The sequence below is a fragment of the Bos taurus genome, chromosome 5, assembly GCF_002263795.3.
Source record: "Bos taurus isolate L1 Dominette 01449 registration number 42190680 breed Hereford chromosome 5, ARS-UCD2.0, whole genome shotgun sequence".
Lineage (NCBI taxonomy): Eukaryota > Metazoa > Chordata > Mammalia > Artiodactyla > Bovidae > Bos > Bos taurus.
The window spans coordinates 11,909,227-11,933,126 of NC_037332.1; the positions used below are offsets into that span (position 1 = coordinate 11,909,227).

A 23,900-nucleotide genomic window follows, 5' to 3' on the forward strand; every position below is an offset into this window, starting at 1 on the left:
GGCGGGGCGGGCAAGAAGGCGGGAAGAGACCCCGGGCCGTGGGTAGTGTCCCCGGTCGCGGAAGTCGAGCTGAGGGCTGTGCCGGCGGGGAGCGGGCCAGGCAGATCGCTGCGTGGGAGGGAGCGGAGCCGCTTTTCCGCCTCCTGATGGCGTGGCTCTGTGACCGCCTCTCGGACCTCGCCTCTCGCCTCTCGGACCTCGGGTGCTTTTGTATTAACACAGTTTAAAAAGAACAAGAAACAGTGCTAGGACCTTTCTTTAGTAATTCAACTAAAGAAATTTTTTTGATTGGAGGGAAACGCGGAACAGTGCTTACAGATCCGTGTGAAAACACAGCAGGAGATGTCATCACCTAACGTGATTGAGTCTTTTGGATTCTTGATTAAGATCATTTCAAGTGGTGATTATGCTGCCGCTGCTGCTAAGTCGCTTCAGTCGTGTCCAACTCTGTGCGACCCCATAGACGGCAGCCCACCAGGCTCCCCCATCCCTGGGATTCTCCAGGCAAGAACACTGGAGTGGGTTGCCACTTGCTTCTCCAGTGCACGAAAGTGAAAAGTGAAAGTGAAGTCGCTCAGTCGTGACTCTTAGCGACCCCATGGACTGCAGCCTACCAGGCCCCTCCGTCCGTGGGACTGTCCAGGCAAGAGTACTGGAGTGGGTTGCCATTGCCTTCTCTGGGTGATTATGACCAAGAAGAAAATGTGAAGTTGCCCAGTGGTGTCCGACTCTTTGAGACCCCCATGGACTGCTGCACGCCAGGCCTCCCTGTCCCTCAGTGTCTCCTTAAGTTTGCCCATGTTCACGTTCATTGCGTTGGTGATGCCATCAAACCATCTCGCCCTCTGCCGTGGCTTACTGCCCTCAGTCTTTCCCACCATCAGGGTGTTTTCCAATAAGTCAGCTGTTTGCATAAGATGGCCAAAATCTTGGGGCTTCAGCTTCAGCATCAGTCCTTCCACTGAGTATTCAGGGTTGATTTCCTTTAAGATTGACTGGTTTGATCTCCTTGCTCTCCAAGGGACTCTGAAGAGTCTTATCTACCACCACAGTTGGAAGGCATCAATTCTTTGGCGCTCTGCCTTCTTTAGGGTCCGGCTCTCACAACTGTATGATCACTGGGAAGAACATACCCTTGACTGTTCAGGGACCTTTGTGGGCAAAGTGATGTCTCTGTTTTTTAATGTATTGTCTAGGTTTGTCATATATTTTCTTCCAAGGAGCACAGGTCTTTTAATTTCATGGCTGCTGTCACCATCCGCTGTGATTTTGGAGCCCAAGAAAATAAAGTCTGTCACTGTTTCAGTTTTCACCCATCTGTTTGATGGGACTGGATGCCATGAGCTTCAAGTTTTGAATGTTGAATTTTAAGCCTATTCGACAATAATACAATCTAGACCAGGATATTCACTTTTGAAGTGTATCTTACCCTGTTAAATTTTTTTTATGTAAGATATTCAATTCTACAAATGGGCAGCTGCCTCTAGTATTAAAAATGATTTTTATAATGTACGTTTGTAAAGGAATATTAATTTTTGTTTAAGTAAAGATTATGAAAAGAAGGACAGTTTCCCCGTTATATGAAATTTATTGTTTGTGTCAAAGAAGTGCATTTTTTGCTCTTTGACCAGATTTATATCTTAGTAAAGAATTGTTAGCCACTCTGTACAGTGTAATTTAGCTGTTAAAATTTTAGACTGTTTAGTCAGACAGGGTACAAATTCCAGTTCTACCAGCTCTGTTATCTTAGGGAAGTTTGTTCATTCATTTATTCAGGGAACATATACTTAGTGCCTGCTGTGTGCCAGTACTTTTCCAGGAGCTAGTTTCTGTGTGGAGGAGGTGTGGGTGGAAGCAGGAAGACAAGCCCGAAGGCTATTAAAATAGTCCAGGGTGGACTTCAGGTAATGGCCAGTTGAAGAGATCAGGCAGTTCCTCCAGCAGATAGCAATGACAAACACTGACTAGATTATTAAAGACAACAATTGGAAGTCTTTAGAAGATAACCAAACAGGGACAGAAATATGAGAAGAGTTTCTGTTGAGATATTGCTACTGATTGCGAAAAACTGTGAGTTCATGACTTTCTTGCGGGGCATCAATGGAAAACAACATCCTTCCCGGCTCAAGATGGTCATGACAGAGTTCAGATCAGAGCAGATGGGAATTGAAGAAGCACCTTCTGGAAGGAAGGCCACAGAAGGACTGAAATCTAAGATATGAATGTAAAGCTGGATCACTGGACTGCACACACCCACCTACACACTGTTGACCCGGAGAGTCCCACAGAAACACTGACAAAGCCAGGGGAATGGTGACCCCTGGAAAGACAGAGCTCCCGGGGAGGTATGCAGGCTTGCTGCAACTTTGATAGGGTGTGTTCCCCAAAGTGTACACAGTTTGGGTAGCAAAGATCAAAAGCCTATGTGAATTCCTGTATCAAAGGGCAGAATTCAGGGCTGGTGGGATGACTGGAAACTTGGGCTGGGTCGCCTTGGGAACAAACTTAACCACAGAGAGATTGAACCTCCCTCCCCCCCTCCCCGCCACCCCCAATCTGACTGTCACGTGTACCCAAGTCTTTATCTGCCTGCTGAACTACACAGGCTCAGGGATATGCTGGGGAGAGGGTGCTGTAAATCAGCAGCTGAGCAGAGACGCTGGCTGCTACATGGGGAAGGAGAGTCAGATTTCAGTGTGGGTCCAAGCAAGTTCACTTCTCTTCGTAGAACAACAACAACCAAATCCTTAGAGAAATAAAGCAGCTCCCCTGCAGTAAGTTATCCACAATGCTGCTTTTCAACCAAAAACTGCTCAAGGTGCAGGGAAATAGGAAAGTATGACTCCTGCTCAAAACACTGATTACAAGTGAGCCTTGATGCTCATTGTAAGTAGCTGTGTTCAAAGAATTAAAAGTGTGACCCAAGGAGGGGAAAATAATAGGAGCTGATCCTGATTGGGCTCAGATGTTGGATTTAAGTGGCTGTTATAAAATATGTTCAAAGAAGCAGAACAGAGTAGCCTAATAATTAAAGGGAAACACGATAATTGTATGACCTCCCTTATAATTCTTTTAATTGGAAGAGTACACACTCATTGACCCATAATTATATTAGTATTTCACAATGTTACACGTTATCTGTTGCTGATAACACGCTCTCACACAGCGTGTGGGTCAGCAATTCAGGAGCAGGTGGACTGGCGGATCAAGCTTAGGGTCTCATGGTTTCACAGTCAAGATGTTACAGTTGCTGAAGGCTTGATGGAAATTGGGGAACTTGCCTCCACAGCGTCTCACTTACATAGGTGACGAGTTGGTGCTGCCTGTTGGAACAAGGCCTCTGTGTCCCACCACGCGAGCATCTCCCAGGGGCTGCCTCCATGGAAGCTGCCATGTTTGCAGATGTTTTTGTTTCTGTCTGTGCTCATGATTGTGGACTTGGCCTGGTCATAGACTTTGTCTGGTATTGGTGTACTGTACATGTTTTCATATTTAATAGGGAAGAGTGTGATCTGTGTGCCAGTGCCAGCGCAGCTATGAGTTGCTCTCGATCACAGTTGATTGCTATTGTAATTTTTTTTCCTTTTTCAAAAGTATAATATTACCTATCTTACAAAGGTGTAGTAAAGATGAAAGATAATGTGGTCTGGCTCCTGATACAGAACTGGGAATATAGCATGGATTCAACAAATTGTGGCTAATAAATGATGAGGGTTGTGGTAATGATGATTGTGATGGTGATGATACAATTAGGTCTTTCTTTCCTTGGAAAAAATATAGATTGTCAAGAACCTCTGGAAATGTATATGCTTCTATAGCAGCCTGTATATTTCATATATTAACACGTCATGCGGTTTTCATTGTCCACTGACTTCTCTGTCTGCAGTTAGATTAAAAAACAAAAGTACAGCGTTTGCCTTTTTTGTTTTTGTGTTCTTAGCATATCGAACAGTTTCTGGCATATAGATGAGTATATTATTCTTAAAGAATGAAGTGAAGCGTAGATCTATAAAGAATGTTATTGAAGGCACTTCTGGAAATACGGTACTGAACTAGATAGCTGTTATTTCTGATATTATATTTATCATCATTGTTTTTATATGGCTTATTCTAACTAATAGGCTTTATAACTTAATTTGAGAAAATAGAAAACAGTAACTATTCTTTCCAGCTGTGAAAATGCAGTACTGAAGATTACGGAAAGATACCCTGGGAATCTGGAGATAAAATCAAGGCAGGCATCATTTTGGGCTAAAATTTTTTAAAGTTTATTATATATATAGGTGAGATTAACCATCTGCAAAAAAAAAAAAAAAAATCAGTAGTGATACCTTATAAGTACTTTACTAATAAACAAGTGTTCTATATTTCATCTCAGGGATTAAGATTTTGTTTTACCAGCTTCAAGGGAACCAAACTGTTTTTTGGAAGTGATGATTATATATGTAAATCTGTAACATTCTCAAGTGAATTATCTTTTGGTCTTCAGGAGTTAATTGGTCTTCCTAAGTATAGAGAAATTTTTCAAAAGCAAAACAGAAGAGGTATTCTGATTTAGGATAGCCAAAATAGTTTATGAAGCAGAAATAGATCAAGACTACACAGGCAACTCAACCAGCTGCCCAGCTTGCTTAAGATTTTCGTTTAGAATATCTGGCTTTATCTGCCTTAGTTGCAATTCTAAAATTAGGAAAGAGTGTCCTCTCAAATGAATGATATGGGCTGTTGTTGTAAATGTATTTCTCAGTGTAAATTAATAAATTATAAAATCAGTTTCTTGTAAGTTTGCTTAGAATCAGTTGTGGAAAACCTATTCAGCTTTAAAGAAATACAGTTCCTGTGCCTGTAAAGCCAGCCTCTGTGACTTTGCCAAAGCCCAGGGCTGCTCGGAGACTCTGCCTGAGCCTCCAGGGCCTCTCTTGACTCTCTCCTTTCAGCCATATGTGGCATCTCCTGTTTCCTGTTGTCATCACTCACATGATCCTTACGAGGCATGGGTGCTGAATAAATGTTTAGAATTGGTTCCTTTTGGTAAGCATCTGCATAATTAATTTACTATCATTTTAATTGAACAACACAGGACGTTTTTGTCTATGATTGATTATTTCATTGAAGTTTCCCTTAAATTATTTTTATTGCATCTCAATAGATTAAATTGCTTTTTGGCCATTCTAAGTATTTTTTGTTGTTGGTGGTGATGGTGGTGATTATAGTGAATTAAAATTACACACATTTAATTTGAAACACATGAAACAAAAGCATGTTGGAAATAGAAAGTGAGAACAGCAGCGAAATAATTAGTGTCATCTGTTTCACTCTGTTGTGTTTAACTTTTATCTTTTCACTTCATATGCATTTTCCTGAGCTCTGTTTTCCCTTTTCATATTTCTTGGATCTTTTTAGGAGACTCAAGTGTGGACATAATTTCACAGGACAAAACGATAGTGGCAAGTGTCAGCCCAGTTTCTTGAGTTGCTACTATAATTATGTGTTAAGAGTGAACAAAAATGCAAACACATTTGTGGGAATGTGTTTGGATATTGGTCATCATTTTTAACTTAATCGATGTATAGAAAGTGCTTCTGATTGTTCCTTTTAGATGGGGCCATTTAGAGCTTGAATTTATTTTCTAGTTTTTAATGGTTACCCGCCTCCCCCCACTCCCGCAGCTTCTGATTTCCCTCATATCATTCAGTTATTAAGAAGCTGAGTAAAACAAAGTTTATGGAGATTCGTCTTTTCTATGGCAGTTTTTTCTGTCAGCCTATTCAAATTATATTTAGCCAATCTGAATAAATTTAAGTGTCTTCCATTTATCTAGATACTCCTGTTACTTGTTTGAATTATCAAATCATTAACCTTTCACTGGAAATTTTCTGTTATGGTAACCTGTCTTCATGGTTTTATCATGATTTAAATTAAGTTGAATTAAAACAAACAAAAAAAACTTGCCTAGAAGGCTTCATGTCTAATTGGGGTCTACATGAATTTTTTTTTGTTTTTTTACCTCTTCACTTCAATGATTAAAGAGGTCCTCTATAAATGACATTAGCAATCTTCTTATTACATTGGCTCATAATCTGCCAGCTCTTCGTCCTCCATTTCTCTTGCATCTGCTGCTTCCCATAACAAATAGTTCAGCTCCCTCCTTTTTCAATCTTGTGAAAAAATTTTAGCAATAACTTCCGAATTGTTCTCGCTTTCAGACTATTTCAATTGCTTCTCCATTCAAACTGCTTTCCAGTTATCTTCCAGAATCATAGTTCTTGTCTTGTTATTCCTTTACTCAAAAGTCATCTAGTGGGTTTTCATTTCCTGCAAAACAAAGCTCTTCACCTTCGATGTTATTTACTATCTTTTCTCCAGCTGTAACCTCAGCTGATAGTGTAAGCAAATAGGAGACAGCATGTACAGAATATGGTTTTGTGATTGTCACATACAGCCTTGAATCCTGTCTCTGTTACTCTAGTGCTGTGTAATCCTGTGTGGGCTTCCCTGGTGGCTCAGACGGTAAAGAGTCTGCCAGCAGTGTGGGAGACTGGGGTTCAATCCCTGGGTTGGGAAGATCCCCTGGAGAAGGAAATGGCAACCCACTCCAGTATCTTTGCCTTTTCTGAAAAATTCCATGGACAGAGTAGAATCTTGTGTGAATTAGTAAAGCTTTTGAGCCTCAGTTTCTTCATTTAAAAAATGGAAATCATAATTACTGTCTGAAAGGGTTGTGTAGAAGTCAATGAGATAACCTCTTAAAACCTGGCACATAACTGAGTGGGCATTTAATAAACATTAGCCATCATTTCCATATTCTGCTTTCCTCACGTAGAGGTGAATAGACTGAGAGTCAGAAGACTGGGTTCTAGTTCATATCTGACTCTGATTAGCTGTGTGTCTTACACAGGGCAATTTGATCTCTGGTTCCTCTGCCTTTTCTAAAACCAGCTTGAACATCTGGAAATTCATGGTTCACGTCTTGCTGAAGCCTTTCTTGGAGAATTTTGAGCATTACTTTACTAGCGTGTGAGATGAGTGCAATTGTGTGGTAGTTTGAGCATTCTTTGGCATTGCCTTTCTTTGGGATTGGAATGAAAACTGACCTTTTCCAGTCCTGTGGCCACTGCTGAGTATTCCAAATTTGCTGGCATATTGAGTGCAGCACTTTCACAGCATCATCTTTCAGGATTTGAAATAGCTCAACTGGAATTCCATCACCTCCACTAGCTTTGTTCATAGTGATGCTTCCTACCTAAGGTGTTCATTGGAAGGACTGATGCTGAAGCTGAAACTCCAATACTTTGGCCACCTGATGCGAAGAGCTGACTCATTTGAAAAGACCCTGATGCTGTGAAAGATTGAAGGCAGGAGGAGAAGAGGATGAGAGAGGATGAGATGGTTGGATGGCATCACGGACTCAATGGACGTGAGTTTGGGTAAACTCCAGGAGTTGGTGATGGACAGGGAGGCCTGGAGTGCTGTGGTCCACGGGGCCACAAAGAGTTGGGCACGACTGAGTGACTAAACTGAACTTGCACAGGGCATTTAGTTGTACAATGAGGAAGCATCAACTTCCTCATCTAAGAAGATGTCTAGGGTGTGCGTCAATAACGGAGGCAGAAGAAGAGCCAGCCTATCTCATATGGCTTATAAATATCTCTTGAATGACACACACACACACACACACACACACATATATATATATATATTTTTTTTTTTTAGCTCACTCACACAAGTCTAGAATTGCAGCTTCTCTTAAAAAAAGATGTGGCTCCCCAAAGTTCTAAAGATTATGGCTCTTGGTTTGTGGACTTCAGGCACTTTCCGTGTACTCCTGAAAATGTATTCAGGAGTTTGCTTCACGTTCTCAAAGGAGACCAAGAACCAAAGATAGCTGTGGATCATCTGGGTAAAAGACATCTGGTGTTGCTTCTAGTGCACAAAATATAATGACAAAGTATTTACCTCCAGATTTTATTAGTTCCTCTTGTTAAAGCCATGATCACAATGAAAGCCTGAGTCTTTTTTGGTGACTCTTTTTCAGTCACACTTTTTTAGTCACTCTTTAAAAAAAGGTGACTCTTTTTTATATATGGTTCAAAGAAATGGGGAAATCAAAGCTAATTTCAAGAGATTGATTGTGGGAATATCTTGAAGAATAATAATGAATGGTACCATTAGCAAAATTAGGAAAATCAGCTGAGGGAGCTGGTTGGGGAAATAATGCATTCAGTTCTAGATATATTGTGTTTGAGGTCACCCAAATAGAGATATTTAAGGATTCATATTCATTGACCCCAACCATTCACATACCACCTTAGATATTTAGAATTAGCTCCCATGTTTTATTTGAGTAATATAAATTATCACTGCTCTGGGCTACAAAGACCCAGAAGTGACTAAAGCGAATTTAATTCTATTGATATTTGAGAGGAAGGGGTGGGCAATCCTGGAGCATCTCTTCTCTGACCTCTGCAGGATCAGTATTCTTCAGAACTTGCTGTGGTCATTGATAGACTTAAGACTAGTTCTTAAGGACTCTCTCTAAACCTGATGACCTCTGGGTGCCTGACTATTTTTATAACCTAATTTAGTTTTGCAAACATTACTTAGCATCTTCTTGTTTGTTGTTCAGTGGCTCAGTCATGTCTGACTCTCTGCGACCCCATGGACTGCAGCTTGCCAGGCTTCCCTCTGCTTCTAAGTGTTAGTCTAAGCATCTTCTTAGACTTAACCTGTGCTAGGTGTTATGGGTGAATACGAAGATGTAGAAGGCATAATCTAGCTCCAAAAATTCACATTCCCAAAAGGAAGGTAAAAGACATAGTACTTGTAATACAAAACAAATGGGAAGATGAATGAAATATTCCTTTCTTTTGCAGAATTTTATTCTACTTTCTTCCTATTTGATGTGGTCAGAGAATTATTATATTCTTTCTAGATTAAGTGATATGTGAAAATCTGCAGTCTGAGCACGGCCCAAGAAAATGCTTTTCAATCTTTAAGGTTTTTTTAAAAAATTAAATTTCCAACTATGTGAGACTGCTTTTATCCAAAAGTAGTTGATTTCATTTTCTAAATAGATTTTTCAACATTGTTTATATTTGAAATGTTAGGATCCTGCTGTAAGTATTTGAATTTTTGTATTGTTTCACAGGTTAATTTTATAATTCTCCACAATAAAATTCTAATTCTTCCCTTCTCTCCATGCCCCTCACATGTCAAGCTGTTTCTCTTTTGTTGTTTTATTCTTTTCTGTGTGTTTCTTAGGAATTTTTATGTTATTTTAATGACAATTGAAGTAATCTTCCATGACAACTATTTTTTTAATGTAAAAAATGACAGTATTTGTACAGTTTGTGCAGAATTTCACCATACATGGCTCTATCTTTATCAACAGGTATTTCTCAAAAATTATTATTAAGTGACTACTCTGTTGATTATGAAGGTGTTATCTAAATACAGTGAATCTATCCTTTTGTCTACAAAGCTCCATTTATAAACTTTTCATACTCCTTAATACTTTATAATATTTTCTACCAAAGACAGATTTAATAATGTAAATCACCTTTACACTCCAATATTTGAAAAAAAGATATTTGGAAATATAATTTTGTTATTATCTTAAAATATTTTTTTTTTTAATTGGGAGGGTTGTTTTTAACCTCACAAACTTTAACAGTGTAATTTATTTCTATTTCTGCTTTTTTTTTTTCAATCTTCCTTTCATTCTTCTGTTCACCTAGTGTGTGTGAATTTTTAATTTATATTTTTAGTCAAAAAGAAAATATGTGCTTCATTCTTCTGGATTAGGTGGTCGTATGTGTCATTTAGGCTATCTCTGGAATTACACAAAAAGATATCTACCTTACCTTCATTAGAAATTGAAATTTAGATTGTGCAAATTAAAACTATTTAGTGTGATTAACATATATTTTGTCAAATGAAACAGACTGACCTGTATGTTTTGGTAGCTCATATTATTTATGTTTTTTTGTTAGATGGGTATTATCTAAAAAACTCAAGACTAGTAATTTAGACCATCAACAATAAGAGAAGATCTGTTTAATACTAGAAATACTGGAAAGAAAGGGATTATCTTTTCAGGGTTGGATTAATTTTTAAACTGTGAAATTTGTATTAAGAATTAATAGCTCTATCAGTGATAAAAGAATAATTTTAGGTTGTTTTAAATATTTAAAATGATCTCTAGAAGCCAGAGGAAAAGTACTTAGTTGAATTGTCTGTTATAGTATTAACATTGGGCAAAGTAAAAGGTGAGGAAACAGTAAAAGATAGTGATTCTTAATCTCTTAGGTCACAGATCCCATAAAAGGCTAATTCACATGAATGCTATAGTACCTCTTCCTTAGGAAAAAGGCATGTATGCTCACAAATGGACGTAACACTTTACAGACGGCTTTAGGTGATTCGTAAGCTTCTGTAGCTCTTAGACCTCAGGATAGGGACCACTGGTTGAAAGCATTTTTAGTGTTATAAAACTTTGTGACTTCATCTTGATTTAGACCAGTACTCTCAGTACTCACTCTTTTTTTCCTTGTCACTTTTTGTTCCTTATTATGATGTATATTTCCAGAATTTTCTTTCACTAATCTTTATGAAGTTCTGAAACTTCCCATGTGAGGGGAACTGTGTTTCAGATGTAACTGCAGAATATCTGACCAGTATCTTTAGGCAACATCAATGACAATTACTGAAACCGAATTCTTCCTCTTATTTGATGACTAAAATCAGAATGGTGAATGTAAATGTAAAGTTAGGTGGGCATTTTTTTGCTTATTCTCTATTCTGCAACTGCCTTGAATAATGGCCCCTAAAGAATAAAATTGATCTGTTTTTTTTTTTTTAATGAATTATACACATCATTTATAAGAATTAAGTAAAGAGCAAGATCTGCTGGAGTTATGGTAGGAACTAGATAGAGAAAGTGTATATTTAATGGAAATCCCTTTTGCAAGTTCTTTTTTCTGGGCAAATGATTATAACTGTATTCAGTTAAGAAATAGTAGAATAGACACCCATTTATTTTGTGCTAATGTTGAAATGGAGGTAATGGAATTTTGAATAAGAATAGCAGATAAAATTAAGTTAATGAAATACACAATAGAGAAAAGTACAATTTTAAGGGAGAGGTGTGACTTTTTACGCTCTAAAAATTTCTTAGTAGCAATTTAATTATATTTACAATTACTGTTTACTTGGGACAAAAAGTCCTTTATTTTTCCTGCCTCAATAATAAACAAACTGGGAAGTCTTTTTTTTATTCTTGAAAGCCTGGAAGTCTAGGCTCAAGTCAATGTGTGTATAGAAAGGAAATATTGGTCTTCTCAGTAAGAGATCAATAGCAGTGTTAATTACTAAGATACTGCCATCCTTGAGGTATTGTGGGGCAGTGGAGCTTACACTGGTGTTCAGAAAACAACACCTGAAATAGGAAATGAGATGTCTGTGGTAGAAACAAGAGAAGAACCGAGAGATTGATTTAAGCACATACTGCAGTAAGGGTTCACTTTTAAAGCATTCTTTACAATGATCAAGCAGTTTTTAAAGTTTTAGAATCTAGAATTTATTTTGTATTTTACTAACAAAATCATATTTGACTTTTTAAATTGAATTTATTTTTCAGAAAATATTTACAAACATTTAATTTATCTCTCAGTGCTTCTAATTTTAAATGGAGTTTGAAGTTGTAGAATTTCTCATCATCTGTCTCGTGATTTTGGTTATTTTCTGAAAAGAGAGACTTCTGATAAAGGAAATTAAAGCATTATAGTAAAGCAGACTTGACCTCTATATTAGGTCTCTAAAGCATGGTGAGGATTATAACCTAACTACCGAATTTCATATCAAAATCAGTAAAAAGTGTCATTGGTAATAATATTCTCTCTTGAGCTTTCAAGCTGATTCTAGGACATGGTGCCCCTGCTGACCATGGGCTGCCATGTACTGAGAAGTTCTTGCTTTCATCCTACTTATTCTACAAAACCCAGTGCCAGCTCTTAGACTTGTGTCTCAAATTGTAGCTTACCTGTCTCTACTCATGTTTTCATCCTAATGATTGAGGACTTGCATCCAATTTCTAGAATCCAAACGTCCTTTTTCCCAGCAGGCCTTGTATTTAGAAACTGTATTGGTCATTGTTACAAGTTCTTCTCTAGTAGCCTATATGGTACTCGGCCTAATGTTTGAGTATTTTCTATCCCATATTTTTCTAACAAAGTCCCAAGTGTCATGTTAGGAGGCTCAGTTACTTAGTTTGGATGTAGTGGTTTAGGAGTTGTCTACTGTGTTCTAGGCTGTTTTTGGATGAGTGTATATGTACACAAATACATATATACATGTAAGTATATGTCTGGTTTGGTGGTTTAGTCACTAAGTCGTGTCCGACTCTTGCAATTCCATGGACTGTAACCTGCCAGGCTCCTCTGTCCATGGGATTCTCTAGGCGAGAATACTGGAGTGGGTTGCCATTTCCTTCTCCAAGTGTATGTGTATTTGTGAATATTCTCATATTTGTACACGTGCTTATGATTCCCTGATGGCTCAGTGGTAAAGAATCACCTGCTAATGCAGGAGACATGGGTTTTGATCCCTGGGTTGGGAAGATAACCTGGAGGAAGAAATAGCAACCTCCATTTTCTTGCTGGGAAAATCCCATGGACAGGAAAGCCTGGCAGGGCTCACGGGGCCACAAAGGGACTGAGTCCCTGAGCACACACACACATGTATGTGCTTATGTATGCGTGTGTTCCTTAAAATATTGTAAAATAGATATTTGCCCCTATTTTACAGATGCAGGTATCAAGTCTTATAACGGATAAATAGATTACTCATGGCCATAGAGGGAGAGACAGTCTGAGAACCAGAATTCACACCTAGTTCTTGCTTATTCGTGTACCCATTCTAGTCATTGAGTGCCTGCTATCATAGGAAATCATTCGAGGTTTCCTCAGGACACAGCAATGAACCAAGATCTGTGTCCTTTGGCATATCGCTATGTCAAAGGATGATAAGTGCTATAAAACACTGATGAAGATCAGTGAGGAATGAGAGCTGAGAGAAGTTGCAGCTTTAAATAGGGTTGTCAGAGAAGTTTTCACTGAAATGGTGACATTTGAACAAAGACTTGAAGGAAAATATCTGAGGGAAAATGGTATCAGAGGAAAAAACAAGAGGAAGGCCTGAGTAAGTGCATCCCATGTGACATCTTGAAAGATTTATATTTTACTTATTTTTATTTATTTTTTATATACCAAATCAGTTTCCTAAACTGCTATTGTTTTGTAAGTTGTTTTTATTTCCTTCAAATTAAACTATGAAAACGGTCTATTAAATACTGTGTATTTACTCTAAGAAATATTAGAGTAAAAACTGATTTTCCTAGTTGTATAAATAATTAAATGTAAAAATGCTTTTGAAATTGTTCCATGTACTTTATACATTCATTGTGATGTAATGTTGGCACAGTAAGGATATGCATATCAATTTCTTGTTAATTATATCATTCTTTCTAAGAGCACGGTTTAGTCTTGAGATAACATTTTTTTTCATTTCATATGCAACCATAAATTATGCTGGAGCTTTTGTAAAAAGTTTCCTAGCACATAATTGAGTAACATATATTGATTTATTTTAAAAGGCCACAGTATATATTCTCTTTCTGTCTTACATAGATTATAAGGTTATAGGTATATTTAAGCATTCATAAAATTTAATATACCCCATGTTTAATTTTCATACTTCAGCAAGACAGCTTTAACTTTTGATTGAAGTCTGGTAAACAAGTATAAAAGATTGAAGCCTAAAGTCAACTCTTGTGGAAATGCTTTGAAATGTGTAATTAAACTTGCATCAACTTTAAATTTCCATTTTAGGAAACATGTAAAATTCATCTCAACCAACACTGAGCATTGTGCTTTGGAAGTTTTATTGCTAAGGAAAAAAAAAAATTACTATTTCAGTAACAGTGGTGGTGTTAATAGAGTCTGAAACGTGGCAGTGATGGGCAAGTTAAAGGGGGGCGGTTCCAAATGCAAGACATTGTTCCATTAGGATTAATGGGTGACTGGATATGTGGATTGAGGGAGCAAGGAGCATTGAAGATGATGTAAAGATTTTTAACGTCAGCACTGGGTGACTGATGCCAGTGTTAAACAGGAGAGGAAATAGGAGGAGGGGAAGTTTTGGTGAGCATAAGAAGGTTCATTTCAGTTTGGGGCCTTTTGAATTGGAGACATCGGTAGGTCATTATGTAGCAGTGAGTCCATAACATTTCTATTGTAATAAGAGGGCACTGTTGATGTCTTCCTGAAAGTCTGGACCATAGGAAATTTTCAGGCTGAGTGATTATAACAGTCGTGACCTTTGCCCTAACCCTTATAACACAGGTAAATGTCAGAATTTAGCACATAGCTGCATTTTATCTTACCTTACTTTCTAAATGTTCTAAATCACTTTTGTCTCCCCTTGTGATGGTGAACATCAGGGCTGAGATGAGGATTCATGCTCTTCCAACCGGCTCGGCAGTACTCTTGAAGTCTTCATAGTGGCCTCAGTGATGACTGCTACCACAGAATCTTAGAATTTCTTTCTCCCAGTGTGCCTGGTGGTGCCACAGTAGTAAATGCACTGAGGAATTGCTTGCATCCATCCATTCATTCATTCCCTACTTACTGAGTACCTGCTGTGTGCAAGGTGTTACAGCTTTCCACCTAGGCATGAAACAGTGGGGTGCTTAGTTTCCACAAACAGAAAACCACAACAGCATCATAAAAACGTTTACTTTTCAGGGACTTATCAGTTGTTTTATATGTAGAAATTACTCTTTAATGTCTTAATCTTGGAATCACTTGTGGTAAAGAGGAAGCTGTTGGGGGGAGTGAGGACAGTGAAATGATTAAGAAGATAAAATAAGTTTGAACCTATCTTAAGATATTACCATTATTGATCTCTGCCAGAGGGAATTCTTGTTAACTTATTCTGACAGATCTGCCTGGAACTTTTTTAAATGCTGTCTTTCCTGAGTTTGTTTCTTGTCCACCCAACTCACCACTGTGGCATGTTGATTGAATGTGGGAACACAGCCTTGGCCCACATGCCTTGCTACTTAGTGTTTGTGGGAACCTGGCTAAATTGCAGCCCCTCTAAGTGTTGATTTCTTCCTCTGTAAGTGTGGATAGGAGCACAATATAACTAGCTGATAAGTCTTTTCCATTAAATATCAATTGTTTGGCACAGCGCCTAAGAGGTAGTATGTGTACAATAAATGTTAGCAGTAATAGTGATGAGATAATTGTGAATCCTAACTGTCCTCTTAAAAGTGCTAGGTAATAGTCTAGTAAAATATCAGACATTTAGTTTTGAAATTTTATTTATATTAAAATTATATATTCATTGATTGTTTCTATTTTATTTCTAGCTTTGAAACATTATTATTTATTTCTCTACTTTGAGATTTTCATAATCCAACATGTGTATGTATAACCTTTCTTTCCTTGCACATTGGTCTCTGCTGTAAAAAAAAGTACTCAGAGATATCCTGATCTCATATTTAATAGAATTAACTTCTCCCTTGCCTCTTTGCTGTTTTTGCTCTCTCATGCCCAAGTCTTGTAAGACACTTCTGTCTTGTAAGAAGCTTGTGTCTAATCTGTCTTGTAAGAAACTTCTGTGGGTGGACAGAAAAATAAGAGTAGATAAAAACAAAGCATGTAATAAAGCAGAGCAGATAATTCCAGTAGAGGGAGATATTGGCAAAGTAATCAAGCCACATAATATGCAGGTGCAACAGGCATCAAATTTAAAAATGAAGCTTTTCTTGGGTACAAAGTTTAACTAATCAAGAATTAATTAAATAACAAGTTGAGTAACACTGTGGTTTCTGTTTTGCTAGTTGCCAAACCCAAGCTCAGTATACAGGTACCTGGGAATGCACTATGCAGATGCAGACACCATTTCCATCCCAACGGACTTACTGTTTCAGAAATGGCAGTGAAGGTGACCATTGACACCTCTCTTTCTCCAAATCTCTAAACATCTTAAATAATGGAAGTTACAGGTTGGATCATTTGAAAACAAAGTCACAAAAGCTTTATTTTCGTAACTCAAAAAAATTTTTTCACAGATTTCTAGATTATCTGAATAAACTGGTGTAGCCTCAAACAACAGGACTGAATCAGAACACTATCTTTTTTATGTAAGTAAATTAATAAAAATTTAGTCTCTTCGCAATTTGGATCTCCAAATTTCTGAAATTACTAAGAGGCCTATAATTAAAAACAAATTAACGGGATTAATTTGACTTGGATGGGAATTTTTTCATATATTTTCAGTAGGATTGATTCAGTAGTTAAATTGCTGTGAACATTTACTTTTCCAACAGAAACATCACATTTCTTTCTGTTGGCAACCTTGTCCAATAACTGACTACTTTAATAGTCCCTCTGCACTCTGAGATTTAATGCTCTTATTTCTATCACACTCTAAGAATTTGTAGCCCTGGTACGTAGGGATGTTGAGACTGCCCTTAAAACTGAGACTCACTTAATAGTTGACTGAGTTTTCCCCACTGTATCATGCCTAAATATTGTGATGTAGATTTTATTACTTTTGGCTGCATTAGTAAATTCAGTTTGTAAAATGTCCAAAGAACTTTATATAATATACAAAATGTATTTAAAATAAACTTGTAGTAATCCTATAGTTTAAATTTCTACTTAATTGCTTCAGAAATGGAGATTATACATCTCTGCTAATTTTCTTGTTAATTTAGTAAATATTGCTAGTAATACTATCAACTTATAGATATTAACTTTCAAACAGTACTGTCTTAAACATGTAGTTTTTAGTTAGCATTCTGTAAACCCTCATCAGTTTTCTTGCTTTTAATTTTTGTCAGGAAGCATCATTGCTTTTCATGTTTAAATAGGTTTTTATAATTTCATAGGTAACTTTGGAGGATCATCAATGCTAGAAAAAATTTCATAGCATATATTGCGGTTTGTCTGGTAGAACCTAAGTCGTTCCCTAAATTGCACCATGCTTTTGTAAAGTGATCATTTTAAATATTTTATTTAACCACTAGATGTGTTTTTTGATTATTAAAAATATTTTTTTGGTAAATGGACTTGAAAATGAACTACTGTATCCTAAGAGTTTCTTTGAGCTACTGCCTATAAATCAGAATGCTTTTTTTGAAAAAACCTTGATAAATAAATTAACATGCATTAAAAGTGGCTATAGACAAATGAAACTGAACAAATAAAGAGCAAATCTATATTATGTGTGTTCGTTGGAATAGGCAAGATTATGCTGCAGTAATAAACCTAAAGACTCAGTGACTGAAAACAGTGATGTTTATTTTTCATGTATACTGACTGCATGTTCCTTGTAGTTTGACAGCAGCGATGTCTTTCTTGTCATCTCTTGGGGACTCAGGTTGAGGGAGGTTCTATTTTGACATGTCTTTACAATTACAGTTCTAGGCAAAGAAAGTATAGTGAATTTTTTGATGTTTTTAAAACTTCTGCCTGAAAATGGCATAGTTCATTCAGCTTGGTGAGATGCAGCCACATCTGAGTTCAATAGGGTGTATGATCCTCACACAGAGAGGGACACGGGGTGTTTAAAGAGTGGTGGTTTGCTCTGCTAAAGCACTGGGCAGCTATCAGTAGTTTCTATATGAAGTTTAGACAACGTCTGCTGTAAACTGACATTGGAAGAAAATGAACAGTTTTTACATAATCACATAATCATAACCTGATTAATTTTAGAACTATATTGAGAGTTTATTGAACAAACACACATGCACACACATACAAAAACACCACTCATAGGTCTACATGGTCCAGTGAATCAGGGTGCAGGGACGTTTTTATAATAACATTTATACCATTAAAGGGCTTCTTTGATAGTTCAATTGGTAAAGTATCTGCCTGCAATGCAGGAGACCCCGGTTTGATTCCTGGGTAGGAAAGTTCCGCTGGAAAGGGATAGGCTACCCACTCTGGTATTCTTGGGCTTCCCTTGTGGCTCAGCTGGTAAAGAATCTGCCCGCAATGAGGAAGACCTGGGTTCAATCCCTGGCTTGGGAAGATCCCCTGAAGAAGGGAAAGGCTACCAACTCCAGTATTCTGGCCTGGAGAACTCCATGGACTGTAAAGTCCACGGGGTCACAGGAGTCAGACGTGACTGAGCAACTTTCACTTTCACCATTGAAAATATTGCTGTTGTTCCACCTGCAGTGTGGACAGGGTGTAACAGCACTGGATGGACTACCTTCTTTAAATATATGGTTGTATGTCCGCCAGGATCATTCATAAATCTAATGACCGTATTTCAGTTTAGCATGGTTTTAAATGTTTTTCTTTCCTTCTTTCTTTTCTTGGTTTTTGAAAGATCAACAACAAAAATACCAAATTATATGTGGAATCTAAGTATATACGTGTATAGTGTATTATGAGAAAACTAGCTGCTACAAATAAATAGCTAATAGTTTAAATAATAAATATAATGGAACCATTAGTGATATTTTCAAAACTCACACCAAAATGAAAATGTAATTTGTTGTAAGATCAATGTTTTTCATTTTTTTATAGTTTTTAAAAATTTATTTATTTTTAATGAAAGGATAATTGTTTACAGTATTGTGTTGGTTTCTGTCATACATCAACATGAATTAGCCATAGATATAAATGGAGAGGCTCTATACAGTCAGCAAGAACAAGACCAGGGGCTAACTGAGGCTCAGATCATGAACTCCTTATTGCAAAATTCAGACTTAGATTGAAGAAAGTAGGGAAAACCACTGGACCATTCAGGTATGACCTAAATCAGATCCCTTATGATTATACAGTGAAAGTGACAAATAGATTCAAGGAATTAGATCTGGTAGACAGAGTGCCTGAAGACCTGTGGACAGAGGTTCGTGACATTGTGCAGGAGGTGGTGACCAAAACAATCCTCAAGAAAAAGAAATACAAAAAAGCAAAATGGTTGTCTGAGAAGGCCTTACAAATAGCTGAGAAGAGACAAGAAGCAAAAGGCAAAGGAGAAAGGGAAAGATGTATCTATCTGAATGCAGAATTCCAAAGAATAGCAAGGAGAGATAAGAAAGCTGTCCTAAGTGATCAATGCAAAGAAGTAGAGGAAAACAATAGAATGGGAAAGATTAGGGATCTCTTAAAGAAAATTAGAGATACCAAGGGAACATTTCATGCAAAGATGGGCTCGATAAAGGACAGAAATGGTATGTACCTACAGAAGCAGAGGGTATTAAGAAGAGATGACAACAATACACAGAAGAGCTATATGAAAAAGATCTTAATACCAGGATAAACATAATGGTGTGATCACTCATCTAGACCCAGACATCCAGGAGTGCAAAGTCAAGTGGGCCTTAGAGAGCATCACTATGAACAAAGCTAGTGGAGGTAATGGAATTGCAGTTGAGCTATTTCAGATGCTAAAAGATGATGCTTTAAAGTGCTGCAGTCAATATGCCAGCAAATTTGGAAAACTAAGCAGTGGCCACAGGACTGGAAAAGGTCAGTTTTCATTCCAATCCCCAAAAAGAGCAACACCAAGGAATGTTCATACTACTGCACAATTGCACTCATCTCACACGCTAGCAAAGTAATGCTCAAAATCCTTCAAACTAGGCTTCAAAAGTATGTGAACCGTGAACTTCCAGATGTTCAAGCTGGATTTAGAAAAGGCAGAGGAACCAGAGATCAAATTATCAACATCCATTGGATCAGAGAAAAAGCAAGATAATTCCAGAAAAACATCTACCTCTGCTTCATTGACTATGCTAAAGCCTGTGACTGTGGATCTCAACAAACTGGAAAATTCTTAAATAGATGGAAATACCAGACCACCTGCCTCCTAAGAAACCTGTATGCAGGACAAGAAGCGACAGTTAGAACCTGATTTTGAACAACAGACTGATTCAAAACTGGGAAAGGAGTACATCAAGGCTGCATATTGTCACCCTGCTTATTTAACTTATATGCAGAGTACATCATGCAAAATGCCAGGCTGGATGAAGCACAAGCTGGGATCAAGATTGGTGGAAGAAATATCAGTAACCTTGCATATTTGATGACGCCACCTTTATGGCAGAAAGCAAAGAGAAACTAAAGAGCCTCATGATGAAGGTGAAAGAAGAGAGTGAAAAAGCTGGCTTAAAACTCAACATTCAAAAAATGAAGATCATGGCATCCAGTCCCATGACTTTATGGCAAATAGATTGGGAAACAATGGAAACAGTGAGAGACTTTTCTAGGCTCCAAAATCACTGTGGACAGGACTACAGTCATGAAATTAAAAGACGCTTGCTCCTTGGAAGAAAAGCTGTGCAAACCTAGACAGCATGTTAAGGATCAGAGACATTACTTTGCAGCAAAGGTCCGTCTAGTCAAAGCTATGGTTTTTCCAGTAGTCATGTACAGATGTTAGAGTTGGACCATAAGGAAGGCTGAGCTGAAGAAGTGATGTTTTTGAACTGTGGTGTTGGAGAAGACTCTTGAGAATCCCTTGGACTGCAAGGAGATCCAACCAGTCCATCCTAAAGGAAATCAACCCTCAATATTCACTGAAAGGACTGATGCTGATGCTGAAGCTGAAAGGGAAGCCTGGTGTGCTACAGTCCATGGGGTAACATTAGATCAGATCAGATCAGTCGCTCAGTCGTGTCCGACTCTTTGCGACCCCATGAATCGCAGCACGCCAGGCCTCCCTGTCCATCACCAACTCCCGGAGTTCACTCAGACTCACGTCCATCGAGTCAGTGATGCCATCCAGCCATCTCATCCTCTGTCGTCCCCTTCTCCTCTTGCCCCCAATCCCTCCCAGCATCAGAGTCTTTTCCAGTGAGTCAACTCTTCGCATGAGGTGGCCAAAGTACTGGAGTTTCAGTTTTAGCATCATTCCTTCCAAAGAAATCCCAGGGCTGATCTCCTTCAGAATGGACTGGTTGGATCTCCTTGCAGTCCAAGGGACTCTCAAGAGTCTTCTCCAACACCACAGTTCAAAAGCATCAATTCTTCAGCACTCAGCCTTCTTCACAGTCCAACTCTCACATCCATACATGACCACAGGAAAAACCATAGCCTTGACTAGATGGACCTTTGTTGGCAAAGTAATGTAGTCAGACACAACTGAGTGACTAAACAACAGCAACACGCGTATGTTCCTTCCTCCTGCCTATTACCCCTTCCCAGCCCTCGAGGTTTTTAGAGAGCCCCAGTTTGAGTTCCTGAGTCATACAGCAGATTCTCCCTGGGCACCTGTTTTACATATGGTAGAGTATGTGTTTTCATGCTTCTCTCTCCATTTGTCCCAGCCTCTCCTTCCCCTGCCCCTGTGTCCCCAAGTCTGTTTTCTGTCTGAATTTCCATTGCTGCCCGGCAAGTAGGTTCATCAGTACCATCTTTCTAGATTGCATATATGTGCACTAATAGACAATATTCATTTTTCATTGACTGTTTTTTAAATCTCCAACCAATTAGCTAGTAATTACTTATTTTGTTGCCAACATTTCTCTTTGTATCTTGATTTTTTTAGATGTTACTGATTTTCCAAAAATATTTTGTGAAACTTCCCAGAAGCTGGTGAATGTGGAAGCATTTGCTCTGGCTGCAAAGTATTATTCTGTACAAAACTTGGGGATATGTACTTCTTTTGATCAACTTCTTGTGGCCCTTCATGGAAATCAAAAACAGAAAACTGGTAGGTGTGTTTGTGTGTGTGTGTCTGTTTCTTAGGCATTTAGAAGAAATATACTATTCATATATGTCTGTATTTCCAACGTGTTCTTAATTTGTTAGACCTTGTATCATGAGCCCTGGTAGACTTACCTGTTCTAAATGAATTGATTTTCTTATGCACCATATTAAACAAACAACTTAGTTATAAATCTCCGCATTATTTTTTCCGTCATTGTAGACTAGTTATCAGTCTTTCCCTTTGTAGTTAATTGTCTTCTATTTCAGGGAACATTTTTAATAATGTTATATGAGTCTTTTTCATTTTTTTAATTCAAATTTGATTCATAATAGCTAAACTAGTAGATATCTATCATATAGAAACCACAATAGGATCTCTGTATTATTTTCATATTTAATTACAGAAAACATGATCATCAACTGATGCTTCTTACCACATTTTATTTCTTTAGTAGCAGTATGTTAATTTTGTTTTATTTTTGTTCAGATGAGAATGTGAAACTTGATGAGTTTATGAATTTGAAAAAATCTCACGAAGTTCAGGCAATGTCAGAACTCATCAGCAGTATTGCTGAATACTGTGGAATAAAGCAGGTAATAAGAGTATTTCCCTATATATTCTCGTGTTAAAATTATTACCATTTTGAGGGGTATCATTCAAATTTCCTTTTCTACTGTCCTCGTCTAGTCTTTAAAACATCATTAAGTAATAGCTAATGTGAGATACGTCACATCATTTCTGATCCTTTAAATATGCTCTCACTACACAATACACTGCAATTATAACCAATTTATACTAAAAAGAAGATATGGCTATTAATATTTTACTACAAATTTCACTCTTTTCAGAGTGGATCGAAGCTCTGGTAGTTTTCTTATGTTGTAATTCTACCTTGAAGCAACATTATGAAGATGACTTCCTGCAGAATTGTTCACCACTAGGTGTTCCCACAGAGAAGGCAATGGCACCCACTCCAGTACTCTTGCCTGGAGAATCCCATGGCGGAGGAGCCTGGTGCACTGCAGTCCATGGGGTCGCACAGAGTTGGACACGACTGAGCGACTTCACTTTCACTTGTCACTTTCATGCATTGGAGAAGGAAATGGCAACCCACTCCAGTGTTCTTGCCTGGAGAATCCCAGGGGCGGGGAGCCTGGTGGGCCGCCGTCTATGGGGTCGCACAGAGCCGGACATGACTGAAGCAACTTAGCAGCAGCAGCAGCAGCAGCAGGTGTTCCCAAGGACCTGGGGTACCAAGCTGTGGTCAGGGGGCATCTGCCTCATTATTGTAACACAGAGAAACCTGGATTCTTTCATAGTGTCAGAATCATAATGCATTCCTATTCTGAAAAATAGCCTTTGTGAAAGGTAGTAATGTCTGAAAAGAGATGCTAAAATAAAATCAGTGATTGACTATATTGGCCTATAAAAATAGTCATTTTTCTTATCCCTACAAGAACATCTAGGGGGTCATGGAGGACTTTCCCTTCTTCAGTTTTTAAGAGGTGTTAGAATCTTTTCCATGTATTCATCCAGACTTCTAGAGAGTGAGGATGGTTAGAAAATAATCACTGCTTGAGCCAGGCTTACAGAACCACTTATGGCAACATAGATCTTGAGGGTAGGAACTAAGGCAAGAGCTGAGGCAGTAGTTTTAAACCTTTTCTCCATGTGTCATGCCCAAGCAGTACCTGTCAGGATCAGTAACAGGCTCACCATGATGGTGATACCCAACCAGAGTAAAGGGGGCAAGTACACAGTAAAACTTAACCAGCCGCTGCTGTGCTAACATATGAAGGAATATTCAGATCAGATCAGTCGCTCAGTCGTGTCTGACTCTTTGCGACCCCATGAATCATAGCACGCCAGGCCTCCCTGTCCATCACCAATTCCTAGAGATTACTGAGTCTCACATCCATCAAGTCAGTGATGCCATCCAGCCATCTCATCCTCTGTCGTCCCCTTCTCCTCTTGCCCTCAATCCCTCCCAGCATCAGAGTCTTTTCCAATGAGTCAACTCTTCGAAAGAGGTGGCCAAAGTACTGGAGTTTCAGTTTTAGCATCATTCCTTCCAAAGAAATCCCAGGGCTGATCTCCTTCAGAATGGACTGGTTGGATCTCCTTGCAGTCCAAGGGACTCTCAAGAGTCTTCTCCCACACCA

At 38.2% G+C, this 23,900-nt stretch overlaps 1 protein-coding gene across 7 annotated transcripts in view; it reads left to right on the plus strand.

The window, feature by feature from the left end:
* The window catches only part of METTL25 (methyltransferase like 25), a 136,851-nt gene that overhangs the window by 279 nt on the left and 112,672 nt on the right, over nt 1–23,900 (plus strand). For 6 of the 7 annotated variants that reach the window (XR_009494448.1, XM_059886833.1, XM_024992400.2 and 3 more), the window contains exons 2-3: nt 21,577–21,741; nt 22,225–22,331. Coding sequence is in view for 6 of the 7 variants with exons in the window: in XM_059886833.1 (XP_059742816.1) it covers nt 21,577–21,741; nt 22,225–22,331 (272 nt within the window). In the remaining variant the exon portion in view is untranslated. Of the gene's footprint in view, nt 1; nt 7,418–21,576; nt 21,742–22,224; nt 22,332–23,900 lie in introns of those variants that run through there. The other variant, XM_059886835.1, reaches the window with a different exon arrangement.